The sequence below is a fragment of the Nannobrachium achirus genome, assembly GCF_963921795.1.
Source record: "Nannobrachium achirus genome assembly, chromosome: 4".
In the NCBI taxonomy this organism is placed as follows: Eukaryota; Metazoa; Chordata; class Actinopteri; order Myctophiformes; family Myctophidae; genus Nannobrachium; species Nannobrachium achirus.
This window is the reverse complement of record NC_137813.1, coordinates 63,224,791-63,248,457: the sequence shown is the minus strand read 5'-3', so window position 1 is coordinate 63,248,457 and position 23,667 is coordinate 63,224,791. Positions and strand designations below refer to the sequence as shown.

The following is a 23,667-nucleotide window of genomic DNA, read 5'->3' as shown; positions in this document are numbered from 1 at the left end:
AGTATTTGTTGTATTCTACTATTGCTACTTTTATTTATCTATTTCTTCGATCTGCATCGAATGGGATGGGCCTAAACGCCTCTGCCCTGCCTTTAGAGAATACGTGCATATGATTTGTAGCTCTGCAAAATGGAAGAAGGCGGAAGAAGATGGTCGGACCGGTGGTTATAGAGACGTCGTCGTACGACGGTGTTGCATGCGCCGAAAATAGCAGACCTGCAAGCTCACGGAGCGTCGCGAACGCGACGTTTTGTGAGCTTATAGATTTGCTATTTTCGGTTTGAGTGACGTATCCCCGTTCCCAGAGTCAGCTGACATGTTTATTCACATGACTTTTTTTTTACTGTCTCATTACTGGAGCTGGAAATAACAAGACTACTTCATGTGTTGTCCTACTCTTAACTTAAAGTGTTGTTTATTAGCTCATGAGTTATTGTTATATGCGTTATATCTTCTTCATTCAGCTAAAGTACCATGTTGATGAGGTCGCTATGATCTGTCACAAACAATAGCAGCCACAGGGTTGAACTACATTCCTACAAAAGGTGAGTGTGATTTAATGATAATAACGCAAACAACACTGCAATAATAATTAACTCTCTTGTTGATCAAATCAAAACCGTGTACATCTACGAGATTGCTGATAAGTTGTGGATGAATTATCGTAGCCTTCTAGTTTATTTACTTTGTGTCCTATGGATAGCCTACATTATTCCATACATTTTTTCCGTATCTGAGTTGTCTTTTATTTGCACAAGAGAATGCGGAACTCACTGTCATACACTTTGACATGCTATTTGTTTTGACGTTTATTCTTATTTACCTATACTTTTCTATTAGACTTTATTTAAAATGCAACTGCTTCTGATCATTGTTTCTGTTAATGTGTTTGCTTCCATTGATGTGTTATATGTTTTTAGTGTCTTTCTTATTTTGTTTTGAGCTCTCTCCTAGATAATGTTCTATCCGTCTGTCTTTCAATGTTATATGAGATACATAAAGTGTGGTTCCTGTGGAAATAAGCCGTAGAGTTTTCTAGGATCTCCTTTTAGTTGACCTTGGCTTGTACCAGTGATTTGTGCTGTCATGAAACTGCAATTTATTTCTATTGCAAACTTCTAATAAATAATTCTTCAATTAAAAAAAAAAATCTGAACTCTGATGTTGATGTTGTTTTCTCCTCACTGGAAAGCAACTCCTGTTGTTTTTTAAGCGTGCTATACAAATAAAGGGAACTTGGCTAGTTGGCTTGCAATGTTTGTGTGAAGCTTGCACTATAATCTTTAGCGTGAGGCCGTGAGCTAGTGATGTGACCATAAACTGAATTGGAGTTGGTTATACATATATATTAATGTGTTTTTTTTTCTTTCTGTTCCTTTAGGAGGAGTAGACACTGATTACATTTTGAAGACACTTGACTTGTTGTCACACTACACACTTCATCATGTCTCCAGAGGGGAAATCGCTGTTGAACATCATCATCCTGGGATTTGGCTTCATGTTCATGTTCACTGCTTTTCAAACATGTGGCAACATAGAGGTAACAAACTGGATCTCATTGATTACACACATTTAATTCTGATCATATTGATTGCATAGAACCTCCTGGTTTAGGCCTATTGATCAGGACGGCGTCAATTAATCATGGTATATTGATTACACGCAACCTCATCATCTAATCCTGATTATGTCGATTACATGCAACCTCATATGCATACAGTAGAACCTCTTCATCATATTGTTTACACACAACCTCATCAATCAATCCTTATCGTATTGATTAGAATCTCTTCATTTAATCCTGATCGTATTGATTAGAACCTCTTCATTTAGTCCTCATCATATTGATTACATAAAACCTCATCAATCAAACGATATACTGTAATGCCTAATTTCCACTTAGTTGTACAAGGAAGTATACACCAGGCATAACTGTCCAATTTATTTTTCTTCCCAGCAAACAGTGCTGAAGAGCTACAACAGCTCAGAGTTTCATGGCAGTGGATACACAAGGTAATTTATGACCCAAATGTTGATGTTTAATTTTTATATAAACGTATATCGTATGCCAGGGTTCCCCAATAGGCGGCCCGCGGGGGGCTTCTGTCTGGCCCACACCAACCCCAGTAATAATGGTGGTATAAGAGCAACAACACTAGTATATCGTCTTTGTCGGGTGGAAAGCTTGTATCTCCAAATTTGTACGTTCCTCCGCAAATCATACAAGGCCGTCGCACAAAAGTAGTGAAAACAGCAGATCTACAAGCACACAACGCCGCGCGGTGCGAGGCGTTGTGTGCTTGTAGATCGGCTGTTTTCACTAGTTTAATTTTTTTTTTGAAAATGATGAAAGCAAAACGAATGGTTTTGGACATACAAGATTTTCACCCGACAACGACGATATCTGAACTGTCGCAGTCGCTGGAGTAGCGGGAACGCCACCGTCGCCCCCTGCAATGTTGTGGCCCTTGACTTGGTACCCTAGACAATTCGGCCCTTGGGGAAAACGAATTGGGGAACCCTGTCGTATGCATTTAGCAGATGGCCTTGCTTATATGGGATCATTTGTGATCTGGTGACTCATATTAGTTCTACGGATAGATCCCTCACCTGGTCGCACATCTAAGGAGGCGTAATCGAATGTAGCTGCAAATTACATTAGTAGGATAAATGAATCATAGCTAATCAGTTTAGGTAACAACGTTTACTCTCAGCTCCCTGCATTCCAGTGAAATAAGGTAACACATAAATTAAACTCGTAGAGTAGAGTAGCAAAAATGCCAGGAATACTCAATTCCTGGCATTTTTGCTAAGCAATTTGAATCCTCCCTGAATGTGTTTTTAATAGTTTGTTTCAAGTTCATAGTTTATTTTTTTTAGACATGGAGCAATTGGCAGACAACGTTTGTGTGTGATGAAAAGCTCCAAAGAAGCCGGAAACAGGAGGAAATGTTTGTACAAGCATTTCCATCAAGCATCCAACCTAACCGTCCTGTCCTTCTGTATTTGTAGCATGTCCATCATCTATGGCGTTTTCTCTGCATCCAACATGATCGCTCCGTCAGTGGTCGCGGTCATAGGACCACAGCTCTCCATGTTCTTTAGTGGACTTTTATACAGGTAACACACACACACACACACACACACCTCACACGCTTGTCTTTCAGTTAACCCATTTAGGCCTAGAATTATTGAATGCTTTAGCTATTGAAAAATAGCAGATATACAAGCTCACAGCGCGGCACCGAGTGCCGCGCTGCGAGCTTGTAGATCTGCTATTTTTGAAAAATCGTGAAAATTAGAATTTTGACCCGATTCTATAAGTGTCTTTTGAATCCTTCTAAGATTTTTTGAAAACCCTACGTTTCTTTATGTCAGCAATCTGGCCAGCCATCGTCAAAGAAAAGGTCCTTTGCACTTCAACTGGCGCTCAGATAGTCTGTTCTTGAGAGACTACTATGTCAGTGGTTCTCAAACCTTTTCATGTGAAGGACCCCCAAAATGATATGAATTTGGCCACGGACCCCCATCTCAAAATGTTTAGTTCCAGGGACCACCCAGAAGCAAAATTTGAGTTACAAACGTTCGCTCTAAAAACACATATATTCAAAGATTTGCACACATTTTCACGACTTTTAGCAGATCTACAAGCTCGCAGCGCGGCACCTAGTACATTTAAATATACTAGGTGTTCCTGTTTGTCCAGTTTCTCCTAATGACATGTGAATGTTGTTCTCCCCCCCCCTGCAGTGGCTACATTGCCATGTTCATACATCCTTACACATGGACCTTTTATACGGCCTCTGTACTCGTTGGCGTAGCAGCAGCAGGTAAAATGAAAGTGATGAAATATCACGCTTGTTTCTTTTTCTTGCATTCAATTCAAATGGTTGAATAATTTGCAAGTAAAATGTGAAGGAGGTTGAATGAGATTGAGAAGTGGCACTCTCCTGGCAGCATATTACAATACAATTACAGTACAATTACAGCAATGTGGAGTACACTACTGTACACCCTTGTGTTTCAAAACACACACACACACAAATATGGATAATAGTTGGACACATATAGAAAAGAAAGGGAAAATGATGTCTGCACAATATACCATAAACAAGAACAAGCCTTATTCATATCATAGCACAGTCTAGGGAAAATATTGTTTGGGCCAAGCTCAGAATCGCCAGGCCAGATGGAACACTCATAACCCCATACTGGTGCTTTATGCCTTATTTATTGCTTGGCAAAACAAAAGGAATGCATTATTTGCTTGTAGATCTCTTCTTTTTGCCATGAGACACTGTCCTGCTTTTAACCACACATGTCACAATAGGCACAACATTCAGCGAAAATATGCTAACATTCAGAGAAAATAGCAGATTCACAAGCTCACATTGCATTGACAGCTTAGATCGTCTTAAGAGATTTGATGTAGAGGGGAAAGTAGAGGGCCAAGCACTGGTCAACGAAGAATAAATATAGGATCCTCAGAGTTTCTACAGGGGGTCCTCCAAATCTTTGAGTGATAGAAACGTTTTTTTCTTCTTTTTTATATTGACCACTTGCACCCTAGTGTCCATATTCTGAGAACTTTAGCCAAAAACAGACGATCTACAAGCTCACAACGAGCCGATCTACAAGCTCACAAGCTTGTAGATTGGCTATTTTCGGCAAAGAGGTCTGGTGTAGAGGGGGAAAAAGAGCAGACTAAGTACAGAGTGAAAGGTCAAGTTTATTAAGTATTGACGGTTCAAGCGGGTTAAATATCTGAAAACACAAATTGACAAGAGTCCAAAATACACTGATGATTGTGCTGTCAAACAATGAAACTATGGAACTGGTCAACGAAGAATATAGGGTTAAAGTATCTAAATGTCCTGTGATCTATGTGATCTATACTTCCAGTGTTGTGGACGGCCCAGGGCTATGTGCTGGCCGTCAACTCCAGTGATACGACCATCGGCAGGAACAGCGGCATATTCTGGGCCTTGCTGCAGTTCAGGTGACTCTCGTTTACTTGCCGTCATTGACTCCTCTAGCTGTGTTTTGTGCACAACTGTGTCTGTAATACTCTTCTTCTGTTGAACATGTCCATGTCTCTCTTTGCAGCTTATTCTTTGGAAACCTCTATATATATTTCGCATGGCACCATCAAACTCACATAACAGGTATTTTAGATGTTTTTTTTTATTTATTTTAATCATATTTTTACACATGGATGGATGGAAGAAGATTAGTTTATTGACAGTGTACGCAAGGCAATTCAAATGTATGTTTTTGCATAGTCATTGAACAATAACAAACAACGGAATGGTTGATCATGAGTACTTTGTCGTTGCGTCGTCGTCGGACGGAAACCTCGTATCTCCAAGTTTCAAATTTGTACATTCTTTCGCAAAGTAAAGCCCTGCTTCATCATACAAGCTGTCGCACAAAAGTAGTGAAAACAGCAGATCTACAAGCACACAACGCCTCGCACCGCGAGGCGTTGTGTGCTTGTAGATCGGCTGTTTTCACTAGTTTAAACCGTTTTTAAAATGATGAATGCAAAACGAACGGTTTTGGAGATACAAGGTTTTCACCCGACAACGACGATTGCTATTCATAGGTCATGTTGCAGAAAATTCCCTCTGTAGCTAGTGTTCCCTTAGGAAATGCCATGTTAAGTTTCTGACTCATGTGTGTGCGTGTGTGTGTGTGTGTGTGTGTCAGACAAAGCACGCCAGACGGTGTTCATCTCGCTCACGGTCATCAGCCTGGTGGGCTGCTTCCTGTTCTTCCTCATCAGGAAGCCGGACCCTGACCCCACGTCGTCCTCGGACACGTCGGAACCGGCCCTCCAGGTGGACTCGTCGGAGAGCTCCTCCACCGTGCAGTGAGTAAAACGGGCACGTCCCGTTTTGGCGACGTAGCGTTAAGGCGACGTAGCGATAAGGCGAAATTCAAGTGTTACTAACAGCCTTCAGGCAGCAATTAGCGATGGACAACTCTCTCTCTCTCTCTCTCTCTCTCTCCCTCTCTCTCTCTCACAAATAAAATATATATAGGCTATTAAGCCTACTTGATTCATTTAACAATAAATAGCCCAAGAACGCGTGGCCAAATAAAAACATAGCCTAATAAGCGTCACCGTTTCCACATCAAATAATCTCTCTCTGTCTCTTTCTTTCTTTACAAGCAACGGGTCCATAAATATATTTCCTATCCTTATCAGGTTGGAAATGTTAAGCTAAATTAATAAATAACCTAAATAAAAACAATAAAATAATGCATAGGCCTACTCCCAAGTCCCAAACTATGGACATCTTACTGCCGTCCCAAGCCTGAATGGAAATTTGCATGTCGCCCTGGCCTGAATGGAAATTTGCATTCGCCTTATCGGCACAGCAGAAAAGCGTGAATGGAAATTTGCATGTCGCCCTATCAATACGGTAAGAGACCCCGTTAGTGCATTTGCCCCTGTGAGTACACTTCGCCTTATCGCTACGTCGCCAAAACGGGATTTCCCCAGTAAAACAGGGTTCCCACGGTCATGAAATGACTGGAAATATTTTGATTTTTTTTTTTATTTTATTTTTTTCCCAGTACTGGAAAAGTTTTGGAATTGATCAAGGGTCCTGGGAGGTCCTGGAAAAAAAATAGCTATGCATTGTCATTGGTTATTGATTTTGTTAATACCTCTGAAATGAGACATTAAACATTGGTCAAATTGTCAAATATTAGAGGCAGAAATTGTGAAAATTGTGAGCACGTGAGCATGTAGATCTGCTATTTTCACAATAAAGCCGTGTTATACAAAATTCCTCAACTCTTAGTGCTCGTCAGTGTGCCGAAAATAGCAGATCTACAAGCTTACACCGCCTCGCGCTGCGTTGCATTTTTGGCAAAGAGGTCTGGTGTAGAGGGGAAAAAGAGCAGACTAAGTACAGGTGAAAGGTCAAGTTTATTAAGTATTGACGGTTCAAGTGGTTAAATATCTGAAAACACAAATTGACATGAATCCAAAATACACTGACGATTGTGCTGTCAAACAATGAAACTATGGAATCTGTGAAAAAGTTGTGGGGGTCCCTGCTTCATCTCTCTCTCTCAACTAAGGGGTCCTTGACCTGAAAACGTTGAAGACCCCTGCACTAGACGATAGCGCTACTGAGCAGTGAACGTTTGAACAAATCATTTGAACAGACCATTGCCGTGAACATGAACAAAATCGTTTGTTCACTGAAATGAACGTTTCCTGGCACAAAATATTTTAAGATGGGGGCTGGTCAACAAATACATATTTACGTGGGGGTCCCCAGACATGGAAAAAAATTGAGAAACACTGATGATGGGTATACCCACCCAGAACCTTCAAGAACTCCCCAGAACCCAAGAAGTTCTGTGATGATGTTTTGTTTACGGTTATAACCAGAAACCATCCCTGAAGGGGGAAGTATGGCATTAAAAAATATATATAGGTTCCCAAAAACATAGCGTTTCACGAAACGGCACGGTTATTTTTGTTCTTTGTATTCAAGCCATTTATAAATGTCCTCTTAGTGGGAAAGAGCACGGGACTGTTAGTTTTAATATAAAATGTCACTTTTATCTGCAACCAGCACCTTTTAAGCTGTCTCACTTCCCATGTGAAACTGCAGTGTCAGAGCCACAGTTCAACCACAGCATAGATTAACTTGAGATTGACTCATTTGGCAATTTGTTTACTCTGCATGTTAATTGCTCAACACCTCTCCCCTCGACTCATCTTGGGCAAAAGTAAAACCTGGTATCACCTCGGTAGAAAACAGAGAGTAGGAGTGCATCTGTTTGGCTGTAGAGTAAAGATCTCCCAGGAAAGGTGCTCTTTGGTAGTCAGGTGACACAATTGATGCAAAAAAAGGTTAGACCAAGGCACTCTTGAGGGACAGTTAAAAAGCCTTTATTTTAGGGCTAATGCAGTAATGCATGGCAAGACTAAAAAAATCACCTACGCGTTGCGACACATAATGCCTTCTTCAGGGTGACCTCTGTTGAAATACAGTACAATCCTATATCGTCACTGTGGGGGCGGAAACCTTGTATATACAAAACTGTTACTTTCCTGAAAATGGAAAAAGGAGCTGTGTTCCGATGGATTTTGAACATTTTCAGTTATTACAGTATTACGAGTATTTCAAAGCCTGTCATTTCTTAAACTGGTTTGATTGAGCAATCACAATATAAGTTAAACCCAGGATGAACACAGACAAGCAGTGTAATGAATTCCAACGTGGTCCTGCTTGAACATGGTTTTGGGATCATAATACCTAGAAAATCATAACTCTACCCAGTGTTATTGTCTAGGAAACGGAGCGCTAGTGGTAGTGGGGGACTACTTTCACGCTGTTTGACAAATCCCAGTTTAGGCAAACGTTTCAAGCAATTACATTTAGGACTCCATAAAAGCAGATAGCAAACAGACACTTAAAAGTCATAATCAAGGAAGCTAACAATGCAGTTCCAAGGTTCCAGGTGAGCTGAGGTGATACCATAAGGTGTCATGGGCAACAACCGCAGGGGGGTTTCGGACGATTTTTAAGTATCTCCCCCCACAAGTCTTTCTGGCTACCCTCATTGTAAGCTACGCAGTTTGTGTATTGGCCGCTCTCGTCTTTCTGAGCGCCGTCTCTCAGAGCCGTCTGCTCTGTCCCTGACTGCGCGAATGGCCCTTTCACGCTGAACGCCACAACAACACCAGGTGAAACTCATCAACTGCTGATTGGCGTGCAGGCTGCAGAACAATAGAAGACAACTACCTGCTTTGCATAGAGATCACTTGCATAATCTCCTTTTGTGTTGCTGCTACACATAACAGAGAGGAGTAGTCGAAATTGAATGAGCCAAAGCAAGTGATTTCTTTTTTTCTCCCAATGCTAATTTATTAGTTTCATGGAGGTGTGTCTGGGGATTCAAAGAACAGTCTTGATTTGACACCCTATTGAGTAGGCTACCGTCTCTCTGAATGTTATTGACATTTTGGGTTTAAAATATTAGAAACGGCTTTATTTCTCAGTGTGTTGGACAAGTTAACCAGCGATCTACCCATTATATTTGACACGCACTATTGCAAAGTGACTGCTTTTTCCGCAACAGTGTTCTTTAGACTAGAAAGGAGTCTGCCAGCTCTTCAAGAGCGAATAAATCAGTGTATGTTTATACCTCCACACTACCGAAGTAACTTCTCTCTCAAGCGCTACTTTATGAACAAATGCAATGTTTCATGGTGTTCTTCTACCTTGATTTTCCCTTAAACAGACAGTTGTAAAATTACACTTAGAATCAGAAGATTTAGTCACTCTAGCTAGGTCTTCATTAGAACAACTTGTAACACATTAAAGTGCTTGGACTCCAAACAAAGAGTGTAATATAACCATGGACCTGACAGAGAACTTTGTGACATCACTGTCTCACCACACCCCAACATTAACTAATTTAATTAATGCAGTCGGACGAGTTTCACAAGTTTTAGTCCCAATGGTCCACGCTGGCACAGACGAGTTAGACAAGTTCATTATTGATCGGTAACCTTGCGTCACCAGGCTTTCTCGGGGGAAAGCCTGGTGATGGTTTACAACAAGACATTTGATCCGGTCTAGGCGGAAACCACAAGCAGAAGAAGCGGCGTCGCTTTGTTTTGGTTCCCCCCGTTTGTTTCCCCAATCCCTATTAAAATGCTGGAGTAGCCTAGTGTAGTCTGGCCAGTCGCTACGAGTTGGACTAAAACATGCATATATCAAAATAATTTTCCAAAAGCAAAACTACGCAGCATCAAGGGGTTTATTAGGTAGGCCCTAAAAGTATGTCCTTGAGTGCAGGGGAATTATTTAGGGTTAAAACTGTATCCGGTTTGATCTTTCCGGACAAATTGTAGTTGTTTGAGAACTACAACATGACGTAAAGTGGTTTCCGCTCCCGACCGGATCAAACTCCGAAAAGTGAAGGGATCCCAGACTAATTGATTGGTGCTAACTGCTCCTACACCTGGCTTTATTGTGTATGAGCATTATTGTATTTCTAAACATTTCGTCGTCGTCGGGTGAAAACCTTGTATCTCCAAAACTGTTTGTTTTGTATTTTTCATTTTAAAAACGATTTAAACTAGTGAAAACAGCCGATCTGCTGTTTTCACTAGACTTGTGTGAAGTCTTGTATGATGAAGCAAGGCTTTACTTTATGAAAAAAACATAAATATTTGAAACTTGGAGATACAAGGTTTCTGCCCGACAGTGACGATTTGCTCCTCTTCCTTGCAGAACGCCCAGCCCAAGCATGTGTGCCAAGGCTACAGAAGCTTTTGGTGAGTTCAGCCCGCACTGAGACCTGTTTCTGTCACTCATTTTATAGGGTTAAAATAATGACAATCGATCATAAAAATGTAATAATAATACATATATTACGTGTCATAATTGGGGGAAATATATAAGGGAAATCTACAGTACAAGCACATAACTCGATGCGATGCATTCTTTGCTTGAAGATCTGTTATGTTCGCTATTTGTGCATGAAAGTATCAAGTAAAGTTTAAGTGGTTAATAGATTTTTTTTGTCTCTGTCGGGTGGAAACGTAAAAACATAAAAAAAATCAAATATAGCAACCCATATTTGAATGCCTCATTGAAACCGCATTCTATTTTACTCTCTCTCTCTCTCTCTCTCTCTCTCTCTCTCTCTCTCTCTCTCTGTCTCTCTCTCACAGTCAAAGCCTGTAAACTGTTGGTCACCAAAGAGATGCTGCTGCTGAGCGTCTCAATAGCGTACACAGGTTGGTCCACATGAACACAGCTTGTACAGATGGGAAGAACCCATCCTCAATAAAACCCTGATGTCCTTGGATATTTCATAAGTCATTCTGTGATTTCTTCAACTGGTTGGGCAGGAACACAGCTTTAGATCAGTGGTTCTTAGGACTCTCACAAGTATTACTGTACATAAGTGTCTAATCGCAATTATTTGACATAATCACAATTATTTTGTCATAATCGTTTCCATGTTGAAAAATGTTCATATATTTTTCAAAAATAGTGGAAATGGCAGATCTACAAGCTCACAAATGTGAGCTTGTAGATCGGTTATTTCCACTATCAATGTTATTTTTTAAGTATAAAGTTGTCAAATATGTCAGTCATTTCTTTGTATATTTAGGTTATGTGTCATATCTGCCATGTGCAACTTCAAAGCCTAAAAGCCAAACAGAAATGCAACTGTCAATGACAAAAACACAATTAAAGCGTTAATCGCAATTATTTGAGTTACAGTTAATCGTCATGTAAAATGTCATCTTTGTTTGGAGTTCCCAAACCTTTTAGCTCAAGACCCTTAAAGAGAACCCAAACTAGTGAACATAGCAGATCTACAAGCTCACAACATGTTGCTTCACATTGTGAGCTTGTAGATTGGCTATTTTTACTACTTCTTAAACGTTTGTTTTCTAATTTATGGAATTTCTTAGATTTTTCTTTGATTGCGTCATAAAATTACTGAAAAATAAATCAATGAATTTGTAAAAAGAAATCTGAAAAAATGGGGAATGTTTTACGACCACCGCTCAGTTCACACGGGTGTGATTTTTTAAAATGTTTTGAAATAATTACAAACAAAAAATGCGGGAAACCAAAAAAATAAAGGGACCCATAAAAATGTGTCCGCGACCCACAACTGGGTCCCGCATCCACTGTTTGGGAACCACTGCTTTAGAACGATACTACCTAAACATCGTAATATTTTTTACATATTGACATATAACATTGTTTATGAAACGCAGCAGTAGTGTGGCTCCTTTCGTGCCGTTTCACAAATCACAGATTAGGACTTTGCCTGACAGAATGTTTCTGTCGTGAGTTTTCGCTTTATTCCGTGTGATCAGAGTGTGGAGTTGGGACCTTTGCTCTCTCTCTCTCCCACAGGTCTGGAGCTGACGTTTTTCAGCGGGGTGTACGGGACGTGCATCGGAGCCATGACGCAGTTCGGTCAAGACGCCAAGAGCCTCATCGGTGTCTCTGGCATTTTCATTGGCTTAGGAGAGATCTTGGGTGAGTCATAACCCGCGGTAGAAGAAGTGCTTAGATTATTATTATTATAACATCTGTATAGCACTATTATACCATTTTTTTAAATATTTGTATAAGCCTATATATTCAAAATCTTACTTGAGCATTGGCATGAAAATATATACTGTATAAATTATAAATACATGCATAAAATACATATGTTTTGTGATAATAATCTAAATCTACAAAGTAACTACCGGTAGTAACTAAACATTTTCAAATAATTGTAGTGGAGTACAATATTTGAGTTGAAGCATAAACGTATTGAAAAATGGAAAAACACAAGCAAAGTGAAAGTAGCTTTATAACCCGTGTTAGAAGAAGTGCTTAGCTCTCAGTGTAGATTTCAAGCTCATAGATCTGCTATTTTTGAAAATTCTTGAAAACGTGAGCAAATCTTTGAATATATCATTTTCAAAGCAAACCTTTGTAACTCAAATCTTTGCTACTGGGGGTCCCTGGAACAGCATATTTTGAGATGGGGGGGTCTGGAAAAATACCTATAATTTTGGGGGTCTGTGGCATGAAAACGTTTTCTGATGATAGAAACATGAGTTTTTTTTTAAAGTGAATACATTCATAGAATCGCGTCAATATATTTGCAAAAACAGCAGATCTACAAGCTTGCAGTGCAGCACTCGGTGCCACGCTGTGAGCTTGTATATCTGCTGTTTTTCAATAGCTAAAGCAGGGGTATAGGCTTCCTTAGGCACGGGTGGTAAATTAAATTAAGTCACATAATGTACAGCATATTCCATCCTGCACATAATTCTACATTCATTATAACTCTGAACTCTGACTGGGGAGGGTGTCAGCTAGGGAGATAGGTGGATCATTATAACAATGTCCTGCCAATCAAAATATGTCAGAATGTTTGATGGGGTGTCATTAAAATGTATGTCGACATGGCACACTGACTATCGAGAACAGTGGTTCTCAAATTATTTTGGGGGGTCCCCAGATGATTAACTTAATGTGCAACATTGTTTTCTCACTCAAAAGTAAACAAACGAACATAAGGTTTAAGGGTATAGAGGGTATCTGCATTCTGCACATTTCTAAAGTGACAATTTAAGGACTTTTTAATACCTCTAAAATGACAAATATTAGAGGCAGAAATTGTGGATCTACATGCTCACAACGCCTCGCATTGCGAGGCGATGTGAGCATGTACTGTAGATCTGCTATTTTCGCAATAGAACCGTGTTGTACAAAATGTAATGCTCATATCTATAATGTAATGCTCATGTCAGGGTGCGGGGTCCCCAGTTAAAATCTGAATATTTTGGGGGTCGTGGCCTGAAAACATTGAAAATAAATACATGGCACTTAATTTCAGAAAGGTTGCTGACCCCTGAGCTAAAGCATAAAACAATGGTTAAAGTTATAATGTGTAATAAAGCGCTCCAGGTCTAAATGGGTTAAAGTGCAGTACTCGAGCAAACATGACTTTTATACAGTTTATAATTTGTCACATGCAGAGCGGCAGGGCAGAGATGTGACCGCGACACAAGGAAGCGGTCGGAGTGTCCTTTAGAGAGGGAATGTCACGAGACAAGCTCTCTTGTCTAATGTTGTTTGTTCATGTTTTCTGTGGTGGGGGTTGGGTTGGGTTGCTTTTCTCGGCGTGGCCAGGAGGGGGCGTGTTCGGGATGCTGAACAAGTGCAACCGGTTGGGGAGGAACCCCGTGGTGCTGCTGGGCCTCATCACGCACTTCGTGGCCTTCTACCTGATCTTCCTCAACATCGCCAGCGACGCTCCCATCGCCCCCGAGGAGGGGACCTCACTGCAGGCCTACATCACCCCCAGGTGAGGACAGTGTTGGGAACGTTCACTTTCAACATGAACTAGTTCAAGTTCAAAACTTCTTAAATGAACTAGTTTCATAGTTCACAATTCTACATTTCGAACTAAAGTTCATGGTTCCCCAAAATGAACCAACTTAGTTCTTTTTAGTTCTTTTTTTAACTATAATATTTTTATACTTCAAATGTATTTTGCTGCAAGTTATTATTTGTCATAATTATTGACACAGCCCATATAGAACCACACACAGCAATGTAGTCAGAAACATTCAAGTCATTTACCATTTATTGCAAAATGGAATACAGTTAATATTGGCGTTTTAAAGGGCTCCACGATAGGAGATGCTCCCTGAAATTTTGTGCACGCTTTTCTGAGCATGCTAAGCTAAATCAGGGAACGCAGCAATACCCCCCCATAGGGAGACAATAGCAGACAAGCAATACATGACATGAAATAATACAGTCAGAATTTGAGCTTGTGACTTGTGACTGGAACACCCCTCACGGAACTCGCAGATTTGGAGGACCCCCTGTAGTAACTCTGAGCACCCCCTAGGGGTCCCGGACCCCCTCTCGAAGACCCCCCGCACGGCTATTAAGCTTGTAGATCTGCTTATTTTTGCTATTTTTGTAATTCTGAATCCTGGAACGTAACAGTGTTGGACATACAGTGTGAGGTTTCCAGAGACAATGTATCCTATCTCTTTTCATACACAAATAAACATGACTTTGACTCTGCATGGAATAGCAGTCAGTCACGTCAGATGATATTATTCATAGCAGCACATGATCTATATTTATGTTCAAGGATTCCATGTTTGTGAACAAGAAAACTCTTTAACTGACTAACATGTATTTAACAACGGTTGTCTAAAGAAATGACCAAGCCTTGAGTTATTGATTTGAGACTGATTTGCCTGTTTGTAATGTAAAAACCCTGTTAAAGACAAGGATCTTTTGATAATAGCAGATCTACACGCTCACAATGTGTTGCGATGCTACGCATTGTGAGCCTATAGATCGGCTATTTTAAAAAGGCAGTGGGCGACGTATGTTTTGTAATAATAATCAAAATCTACCAAATGTAATTAATTACTTTACATAACTGGTTGGAGTGACAGAGAGAACTTGATTCTGTGTTTTGTGTGTTTTGTGTGTGTGTCAGTGTACCGGTGGCGTTGCTGTGCAGCTTCCTGTTGGGTCTGGGTGACAGCTGTTTCAACACACAGCTGCTCAGCATCATCGGCTTCGTGTGGCGCGAGGAAAGCGCTCCAGCCTTCGCCGTTTTCAAGTTCATTCAGGTACGCGTTGGCCTACAGTAGGCAGCTTTCTTTATTATTGTCAGTGGCAACATATAGGGCTGGGCAGTAACCGGAACAGTAGGCGCCTCGGAACTCGGAGCACCGTTTGTTTGTTTTCAGAACACTTGCCAGCTCCGGAAGCAAAAGTAGGCCTACATATTTAAGAGGTTGTTTATTTCAGTGACTCAGCAAGCGTGTATGCACGGGCGACTCCATGTGCGTGTGACATATCGTAAGCACTCCTGTAGTTAATAAAATATTCACCCCACAGTGATAAACAGTGTTGTAGTCTTTCATTATCAAGTTCTAATCATTCATAACATTAGCGTCATAAACAAAAATTGTGAAAATAGCAGATCTGCATGATCTACAACGCCTCGCAACGCGAGGCGTGGTGAGCATGTAGCAGCATGTAGATCTGCTATATCCATGAAATAGATTGAGTCAAACTAAATGTAATGCCAACTATTTCAAGTGCTTGTGCAGGGTGGGGGGTTATTGTGGGGGGTCGTGGCCTGAAAAAGGTTGAGAACCGCTGATCTAGCGTCTGCTAAATACCTCCATAACATCACTTTCGGTCAGAAACCTCGTATCTCCAAGTTTCAGATTTGAACGTTTTTTCGTAAAGCAAAGCCCCGCTTTATCACACAAGACTTTCGCAGAAAACTAGTGAAAATAGCCGATCTACAAGCACACAACGCCTCGCGGTGCGAGGCGTTGTGTGCTTGTAGATCGGCTATTTTCACTAGTTTAGATCATTTTTAAAATGATAAATACAAAACGAACGGTTTTGGACATACAAGGTTTTCACCCGACAACGACGATAAGTAACATAGTGTTTGTGTTTCTCCCCCTCACTCACACACACACACAGTCCATCATGGCGGCGCTGGCGTTCGGCTACAGCAACTACCTGCTGCTCCACTGGCAGCTGCTCATCCTGGTGCTGGTGGGCTTCGCGGGGTCCCTGTCCTTCTTCCTGGCCGAGTGGACGGTGGAGGCCGCCAGGAGGGACTCGGACTACGACAGCATCTGACCGCCTGGCCGCTGGGACCGGGAGGAGGCTGATTGATTCGGTGGTGGCCAGTGATTCTCAAGCCTTTTGACTTTTTTTTTCTTTTAATTTCGAGGATTCTCAGGCATCCTTAGGCCAACGGACTCCTATTTGATGCCGTTTTATTTGAGATCTACTGTAAAAGACCTCGGCGTTAATGTAACTCTGAGAGCGCGACGAGTAGGAACTCTCAGAGTTACAGACCCGCGAGGGTGCCTAGTGGTCACTGGACCCCCTGACTGTGGAGAACCAGTGGTTTGGACTCTGGGTGAACACTAGCTCTGGTCCACAGCGTCAGCTGCACTGACGCTCTGACAGACCCGTGGCTAAATGAATAGACCGGGATTTCTCAGCCCCTACGAGCGCTCAACTTGAGTCAAAAATAAACTAAACTACTTCACTACTCATCAAACCCAAAGGTAGTTTTGTGTTGTTGAAAGTTTATTCTCTGTGGTGGGAAACCTCTCAGCAACCCACCCACTCTGTAAAATACATTATTTTTGTCGCATCCAACTCGACCGCCGCTTATTTCCGGGTTGTGAACCGTTGTGTCTGCCGTGGCCGCTGGGTGGCTCGAGGCCGGTGCGTTTTATTTCATGACAAAAATGATGTATTTTACAGAGTGGGTGGGGTGCTGAGAGGTTTCCCACCGCGGAGAATAGACTTTCAACAAGGCAAAACCACCTTTGGTTTGGTGAGTAATGAAGTAGTTTAGTTTATTTTGACTCAAGTTGAGCGCTCGTAGGGGCTGAGAAATCCCGGTCTAGTCATTTAGTGACGGGGCTGTCGGAGCGTCAGTGCAGCTGACGCTGTGGACCAGAGCTAGGTGAACACCTGCTTCTCTGGACCTGCTAAGGGCCTCCACACACCTCCACTCCCTGGAGCTGCTAGGGCCCTCTCTCCACACCTCCACTCAAGCTGAAACATCTCTGATCTTTGATTTTCTTTTTACTATTTTCTTTCCACAGCCTTCTAGCTCCATAAATCACTTAGATTTATTTTCCTATTTTTTTGGTTTGTTTTGTTGCCTTCAGAGTTCAATGAATGGACACCGTTTGGGGACAACGTGATCTTCATTGCCACGTCTATTGTGCTATGTCACCCCGTGCCTCCTTTGTTTTGTCACTGTAGACATTTAGGTGGTATCGTATTGAGGTCATTCACGAGTAATAAAAAAACATAGCTTTTATTGTAGGCTATGATGCCGTGTTGCCGACAGAAATGTGCCTCTCTCAGCAAGAAGTGTTGCTTTGTAGGGAACGCTACTTCAGTTGGAGTAAATTCAGGACACATTGACAGTCCCAACTCCTTAAATTACATGCTGACATCATGTATCGTAAAGGTCTTTGAGTTGTCGTGCCTGTCACAAGCAGGTCCACACTCCACACACAAGCGATATTGCAATATATGTATTGCAAGACACGACATCAAAATGTATGTCCTACTGTATAAGGACATGTACCGCAAGACAAGGCATCAAATGGCGTTAATAGTTTAAAGGGAAATCTTGCGAAATCTATGTGAACCCCAACCGATGAAGGACCATGCTGTAAATGTTTGTCTTTTTGTGTGTTGTCAGTCATCATAGTTTGTCATACTCTCTATGCTTTGTGGCAATGTAGACCAGTGGTTCTCAATCTGTGGGTCGGGACCCCATATTATTTTTGGGGGTCCCCACATGATTAACTTAATGTGCAACATTGTTTTCTCTCTCAAAAGTAAACAAACCAACGTAAAGTGTATAGAGGGTATCTACATTTTTTTAAAGTGACAATTTTTTAATACCTCTAAAATGACAAATTAAATATTGGCCATAATGTCATATAATAGAGGCAGAAATCGTGAAAATAGCCGATCTACATGCTCACAACGCCTCGCAACGCGAGGCGTTTTGAGCATGTAGATCGGCTATTAGAACAGTGTTATACAAAATGTAATGCCTCAACTCTTAGTGCTTGTCAGGGTGGGGAGGTCCCCATTTAAAATATGATTATTTTGGGGGTCGCGGCCTGAAAAGGTTGAGAACCACTGATGTAGACGATCCAAGATGGATCGTCAACATTTGGGTGAGGGGTGAATAATATACTAACTGACACTGTTTGGATTGTGTGTGGAACCGAACACGGTCTGTTCCATCTCCTGTCTTCTCCCTAAGCCTGGGGTGAAACCGCGGCCGCGCGCTATACGCGTAGTACAGCTTTGAATGGTGTGGGCCGACTTTCACACTCATTTTACACCATTCAGACCCAAAGCAAACACATTGGTATGAAGCGGACCCTCGTGGAGTCGTTTCTGTTTTTGTCGGACGTCGCATGGTGAAAAAAACTGCCGATCGGCAAGCTCACAGCGCAGCGCGAGACTCGCGCTGCGTTGTAAGCTTGCCGATTTTTTCAACATGCGACAACGTTGCACGACTAAGTATAAATGGGGCCAGGACAATAGACACCACTTTTCAGCATCCACGCTGTATTTTCTTGTCTGTTATTTATGCAGTTGATGAATCACACACTGTGTACAGTAGCTAATCTATTGTGGGAAGACGGAGCATTTGGAATGGCTGGTTTTGTTCATGGTTTACATTATATAGCCTTTTAGATTGTCTTTGCGACTGGGTCGCACGCAGTCTACAGTATCGCTAGGATATCAAGGGAATTACCAGTGTACAATAAAGGTGATTTTTATACTTGAATGAAATGGTCACGAATGGCAAGCTTGCTTGTTTTTATTGGGTGCAGCGTATAGTGTGTCAATGGGATTTTCATGATATTTCCCAGGAATGTCTGGAGGATTGAATTTTTGCAACTGTGAAGCTTGTTCTTGCCATAAGACATGTGGGTGGCAGTAGCCGAGTGGGTAGAGCAGGGTTCCCCAATAGGCGGCCCGCGGGGGGCTACTGTCTGGCCCCCACCAACCCCAGTAATAATGGTGGTATAAGAGCAGCAACAACACTAGTATATCGTCATTGTCGGGTGGAAAACCCGTATCTCAAAATGTGTACGTTCTTTCGCAAAGTAAAGCTCTGCTTCATCAAACAAAGCCGTCGCACAAAAGTAGTGAAAACGGCACAAGCACACAACGCCTCGCACTTGTGTGCTTGTAGATAGGCTGTTTTCACTAGTTTAAGTAATTTTTAAAATGATAAATGCAAAACGAACGGTTTTGGACATAAAAGATTTTCACCCGACAACGACGATATCTGAACTGTCGCTGGAGTAGTGGGAATGCCACCGTCGCCCCCTGCAATGTTGTGGCCCTCGGCTTGGTACCCTAGACATAATTCGGCCCTTGGGGAAAACAAATTGGGGAATCCTGGGGTAGAGGCTGGCCAAATTTACAATTTACAGGGTTCTCACGGTCATGAAATTCCTGGAATATTTTGAAATTAGACAAATATTTTTTCCAGTAGGCCTACTGGAAAAGTTTTGGAATTGATTAAGGGTCCTGGAAGGTCCTGGAAAAAATAGCTATGCATTTTTTGGGTGTTGATTTTGTCATTTACTGCCACCATAAATCGACTTTGAGGGTTCCCTGCCACGATTTTCTAACCTTTTGATGTGGTCACGTGCGTGTCCATCGTGCACGATCCGCATGCACACCACGGCCCGTTCGCAGCATGCGCTCTTTATTTTTTTCTACACTGCCTGTCTTTGGGCGTTGCACATAGAAGTAAGTGACTCGCTATTGGAAGTTGGGTTAAATATTCTGGAAAGGTTTTGGAAATTCATTGGTAAAAATGTGTGGGAACCCTGAATGTATGCATGTAGCAGAGGCTCTTTATCCAGAGTGGCTACAGTAAGCGAGGTAAACGCATGCATCAAATGCATAGAGCATGGGGGTTTTCAAAGTGGGTGACGGGGCATACCTGGGGTGCCGCGACGGCAGTCCAGGGGTGCCGCGAGATCATTTGATAATATTTGGAATTTATTTGGACACTTAAATATTTAGTATGATTTTTCAAGTTATTTTCAGTTAGTTCTAACTAAAATGGCTATTATCTCAACATTTTCCTCGCAACATAATCACTAAAATATCGTCACTGTCGGGCAGAAAACTTGTATCTCCAAGTTTCAAATGTGTACGTCTTTTGGTAGTGCAAAGCCCTGCTTCATCATACAAGACTGTCGCACAAAACTAGTGAAAACAGCCGATCTACAAGCACACAACGCCTCGCGTGTGCTTGTAGATCTGCTGTTTTCACTAGTTTTAGTAAATTTTATAGACAATACTGTAAATACAAAACGAACGGTTTTGGACACACTAGGTTTCCACCCGACAACGACGATATGCTATAAATATAAGGTGGGAGTGAAAGTTATAATGTAGGGGTGCCTCAGATTAAAACAAATATTTATGGGGTGCCCTGAGACAAAAAGGTTTGGGAACCCCTGGCATAGAGGGAGTGTGACTGTTAAACCAATAACCTAGCATCAGTCTAAACATCGTAATATAAAAAACATTGAAATTGAACTATACGATGCCAGGTAAATAAATGAACCTATCATCTGTCTAAATAACATGCTATCTAAATTACATTTTACCTTTGTGTAAGATTGCATGGTCGTCAATGCTAAGGTGGAGTCCGAAGAGGTGAGTCTTCAGATTACAGCGTTTCACCACAGTCTATTTGACCAAGTGTCCCTGTAAAATACTGTTTTTGGAAAAATCATAAACATTTGTGCAAGTCTTTGAATATTTTGACCCGATTCTAAGTCTAAGAATGTCTTCTAATTAAATCCTTCTAAATCTGTGGTTCTCAAACTTTTTCATGTCAAGGACCCCCAAAATGACATGTATTTGGCCACGGATCCCCATCTAAAAATATGTTGTTCCAGGGACCCCCCAGAAGCAAACATTTGAGTTAGCTTTTTAAAATGATATATTCAAAGATTTGCAAAAGGTTTCACAATTTTTCCAAAAGAAAATAACAGATCTACAAGCTAACAGCATGGCTGTGAGCTTGTAGATCTGCTATTTTGTAATAGTTAAAGCATAAAATAATGGATAAAGTGCTTCCAGGTCTTAATGGGTTAATACATGTACTAATATCATCCACTGCTCCTAATTGTTCGAACAGGTAAATGCACAGTACAAATGTCCCATTATGTGCAACGGTACAGTGACAAATACCCCAAAATGTGACCAAGTGATTTATAGATGGCAGATTCTGCCAATTTCAGTCACTCAAAATGCAGAAGCAATATCTTTAACACAATATTTACATGACATTTATTAGTTATAAATCATAAGTAGATGGAAACACATCAATGTGAAGAGAAAAGGTTTCCACTGTATTCTTTGGAATGGACATTAGAGTTGACATAACACACACTAGTTCACTAGTGACTTCACCACTTAAACCCCAGGGTTTAGCAGAAAATAGCAGATCAACAAGCTCACAATTGCAGTTGATCTGTGTTGTCGATCTGCTATTTTCAGCAAAAGCGTTCCCCGCAATAACAGGAAAGAAGACCCCACTCAACCATATGGGGTTTAAGGGGTTAAAACAGTGACACACATGCTGTCAAAATGAATGTGGAAGCAGCATTGAGAGGGACAGGCTACAGGGTTTGTGTTGCCTTTCTGGGTACCTTTTTATTTGTCAACAAAATAATAATTTGAACTTTTGCATTATACTCTACTTGGGAAGCCATATTGCAAGGAAGCACAAAAAATGAGTTGTTGAATATAAATGTTACAATACTGTATGTTGACCACCATTGATGGATTGATTGCGACCGAAGGTCGCATTATACCCTGAAAACCTTGTAGCTTTGTCTGTCTGTCTGTCTGTCTGTCTGTCTGTCTGTCTGTCTGTCTGTCTGTCTGTCTGTCTGTCTGTCTGTCTGTCTGTCTGTACGTACAGGAAGTGATGTCAGTGTGATGTCAGTGGGTCACAGTGATGTGGTACAGAATCACTCATATATGCCCAAGTACATATATGGGCATAAAAAGGATGTCATGTGACTTCACTTCCTGTACTGACAGTCAGACAAGCTACGAGATTTCTCAGGGTATAAAAGTCCATGGTCATTCCCAGAAAAAGAAAAAAAACTTCGCCTTTAGGGCAAGGTCGCATGTCACCCTGAGGTCGCAAGTCACCCTGAGGTGTCTTACTAGTATATTGATAAGGGCGAAAAGGGTGAGTTTGCGCCATCTGTCTTGGCCATAAATGGATTCTGTCATCTGACATCATACATACAATCCCTTTTATGCCCATACATGGAGATCCCTTTTATGCCCATATATGGAGATCCCTGCTCTGAGTATCTGACATCACTGTGATGTCACCTGTGATGTGTCAGGGGAACCACAGTGTCAGGCGTTCCAGACAGACAGACAGAGATGCGGTCAAGCTGTGACGGTTCACAGACTAAACTGCGACCTATACGTCGCAATAATGTCACATATTCTAATGTCACTTCGAAATCTAAATTGCAAACTTGTGTTCCTAGTCTGGCCATGTTTTCAAAGCCACTCCTAAATGTCGTCTCTTTAACCTGAACCTTGTAGTAAAAGTGTTTAGAAGCTTTGATGTCCTAACGAAGACACAGTGGAAAGGCCGAGCTCTACTGATTGTTTGCCCTCCTGTCTGTTTGTTTTTCTTCTGTCTGTTCTTTCCTTCATATCCTGCCTCCAGAGATACATAACTGATCTAACTGACAAACACACATGTGGCCAGTCTTACAGCTCCAGAGGTCTCTCATGTTTCTTAAACATAAGGTTCTTTACAGGGTTGATTAGTTTTTATGGCTGTGACTCAGCTCCAGGTGGGTCTCAGAGAACGAGATCAGACACCCCAGGCAGGACTTTCAGGGCTTTGAGCTTGGTCTGAATGCAGAAGTGATAGATCTGGCTCAGCAGGTTAATGCTGTGACTTCCTGAACTGCTCACCCACTTGTGACAAAGTTGCCAAATACTTTTTTGCCTGGTGGACCCTGACACACATGATTTAGTATCCCACTTCACTGCACACTGCAAACCCCAGCATCCCTACTCTGGGTGTTGCGACGCGTTGTGAGCTTATCAGTCTTGCCGACCACGGCAGATTGTAAGTTTGTGCATTGCGCCGGGATCGAACCTCTCTCTCCCCCTCGGCAACCCCACGCTCACAACCAGCTGTGACTAGAGCTGGAAGCTCGATTTTGCAGAGCCGTTGCGGCCGATTCCGGGGTCACGCTACATATATAGAGCGTCGCAGCGGAAGTGGATTCCTGGGGTCACTTAATATTCCCCATTCATTTTCGCCATAGACTTTTACAAATATATTTATAACAATTATGTTAAGCCTCGAACCAAGCCATCCAGGATGGAGGTGAATCATGATCATATAACCTTTGATCCTATGTGAAAACATATTTTAATATTACATTATTTGATATACTACATTTAATAACTACCCTTTGTTTAGCGATTTTCAAAATGTTCTTTTCATAGAAAAAAA

General features: G+C 41.5%; 1 protein-coding gene across 1 annotated transcript; it reads left to right on the top strand.

Annotated features, from left to right (window-relative positions):
- The first annotated feature begins 438 nt into the window (after positions 1–438).
- On the top strand, positions 439–18,030 carry mfsd11 (major facilitator superfamily domain containing 11). Its single transcript, XM_080723648.1, has 14 exons — positions 439–545; positions 1,382–1,540; positions 1,958–2,013; positions 3,013–3,120; positions 3,751–3,830; positions 4,903–4,999; positions 5,107–5,165; positions 5,710–5,872; positions 10,272–10,315; positions 10,715–10,780; positions 11,922–12,047; positions 13,701–13,875; positions 15,037–15,172; positions 16,047–18,030. Exons 2-14 carry the CDS (start codon positions 1,445–1,447, stop codon positions 16,206–16,208), a joined length of 1,368 nt encoding a protein of 455 aa, XP_080579774.1. The 5' UTR covers positions 439–545; positions 1,382–1,444; the 3' UTR covers positions 16,209–18,030.
- Positions 18,031–23,667: the final 5,637 nt, after the last annotated feature.

Coding starts and splice junctions, on each gene's coding strand:
- mfsd11 (XM_080723648.1), top strand. CDS start 1,445: ATGTCTCCAGAGGGGAAATCGCTGTTGAACATCATCATCCTGGGATTT. Junction 3,831..4,902: donor CGTTGGCGTAGCAGCAGCAG/GTAAAATGAAAG, acceptor CTATACTTCCAG/TGTTGTGGACGGCCCAGGGC. Junction 5,873..10,271: donor GAGAGCTCCTCCACCGTGCA/GTGAGTAAAACG, acceptor TCTTCCTTGCAG/AACGCCCAGCCCAAGCATGT.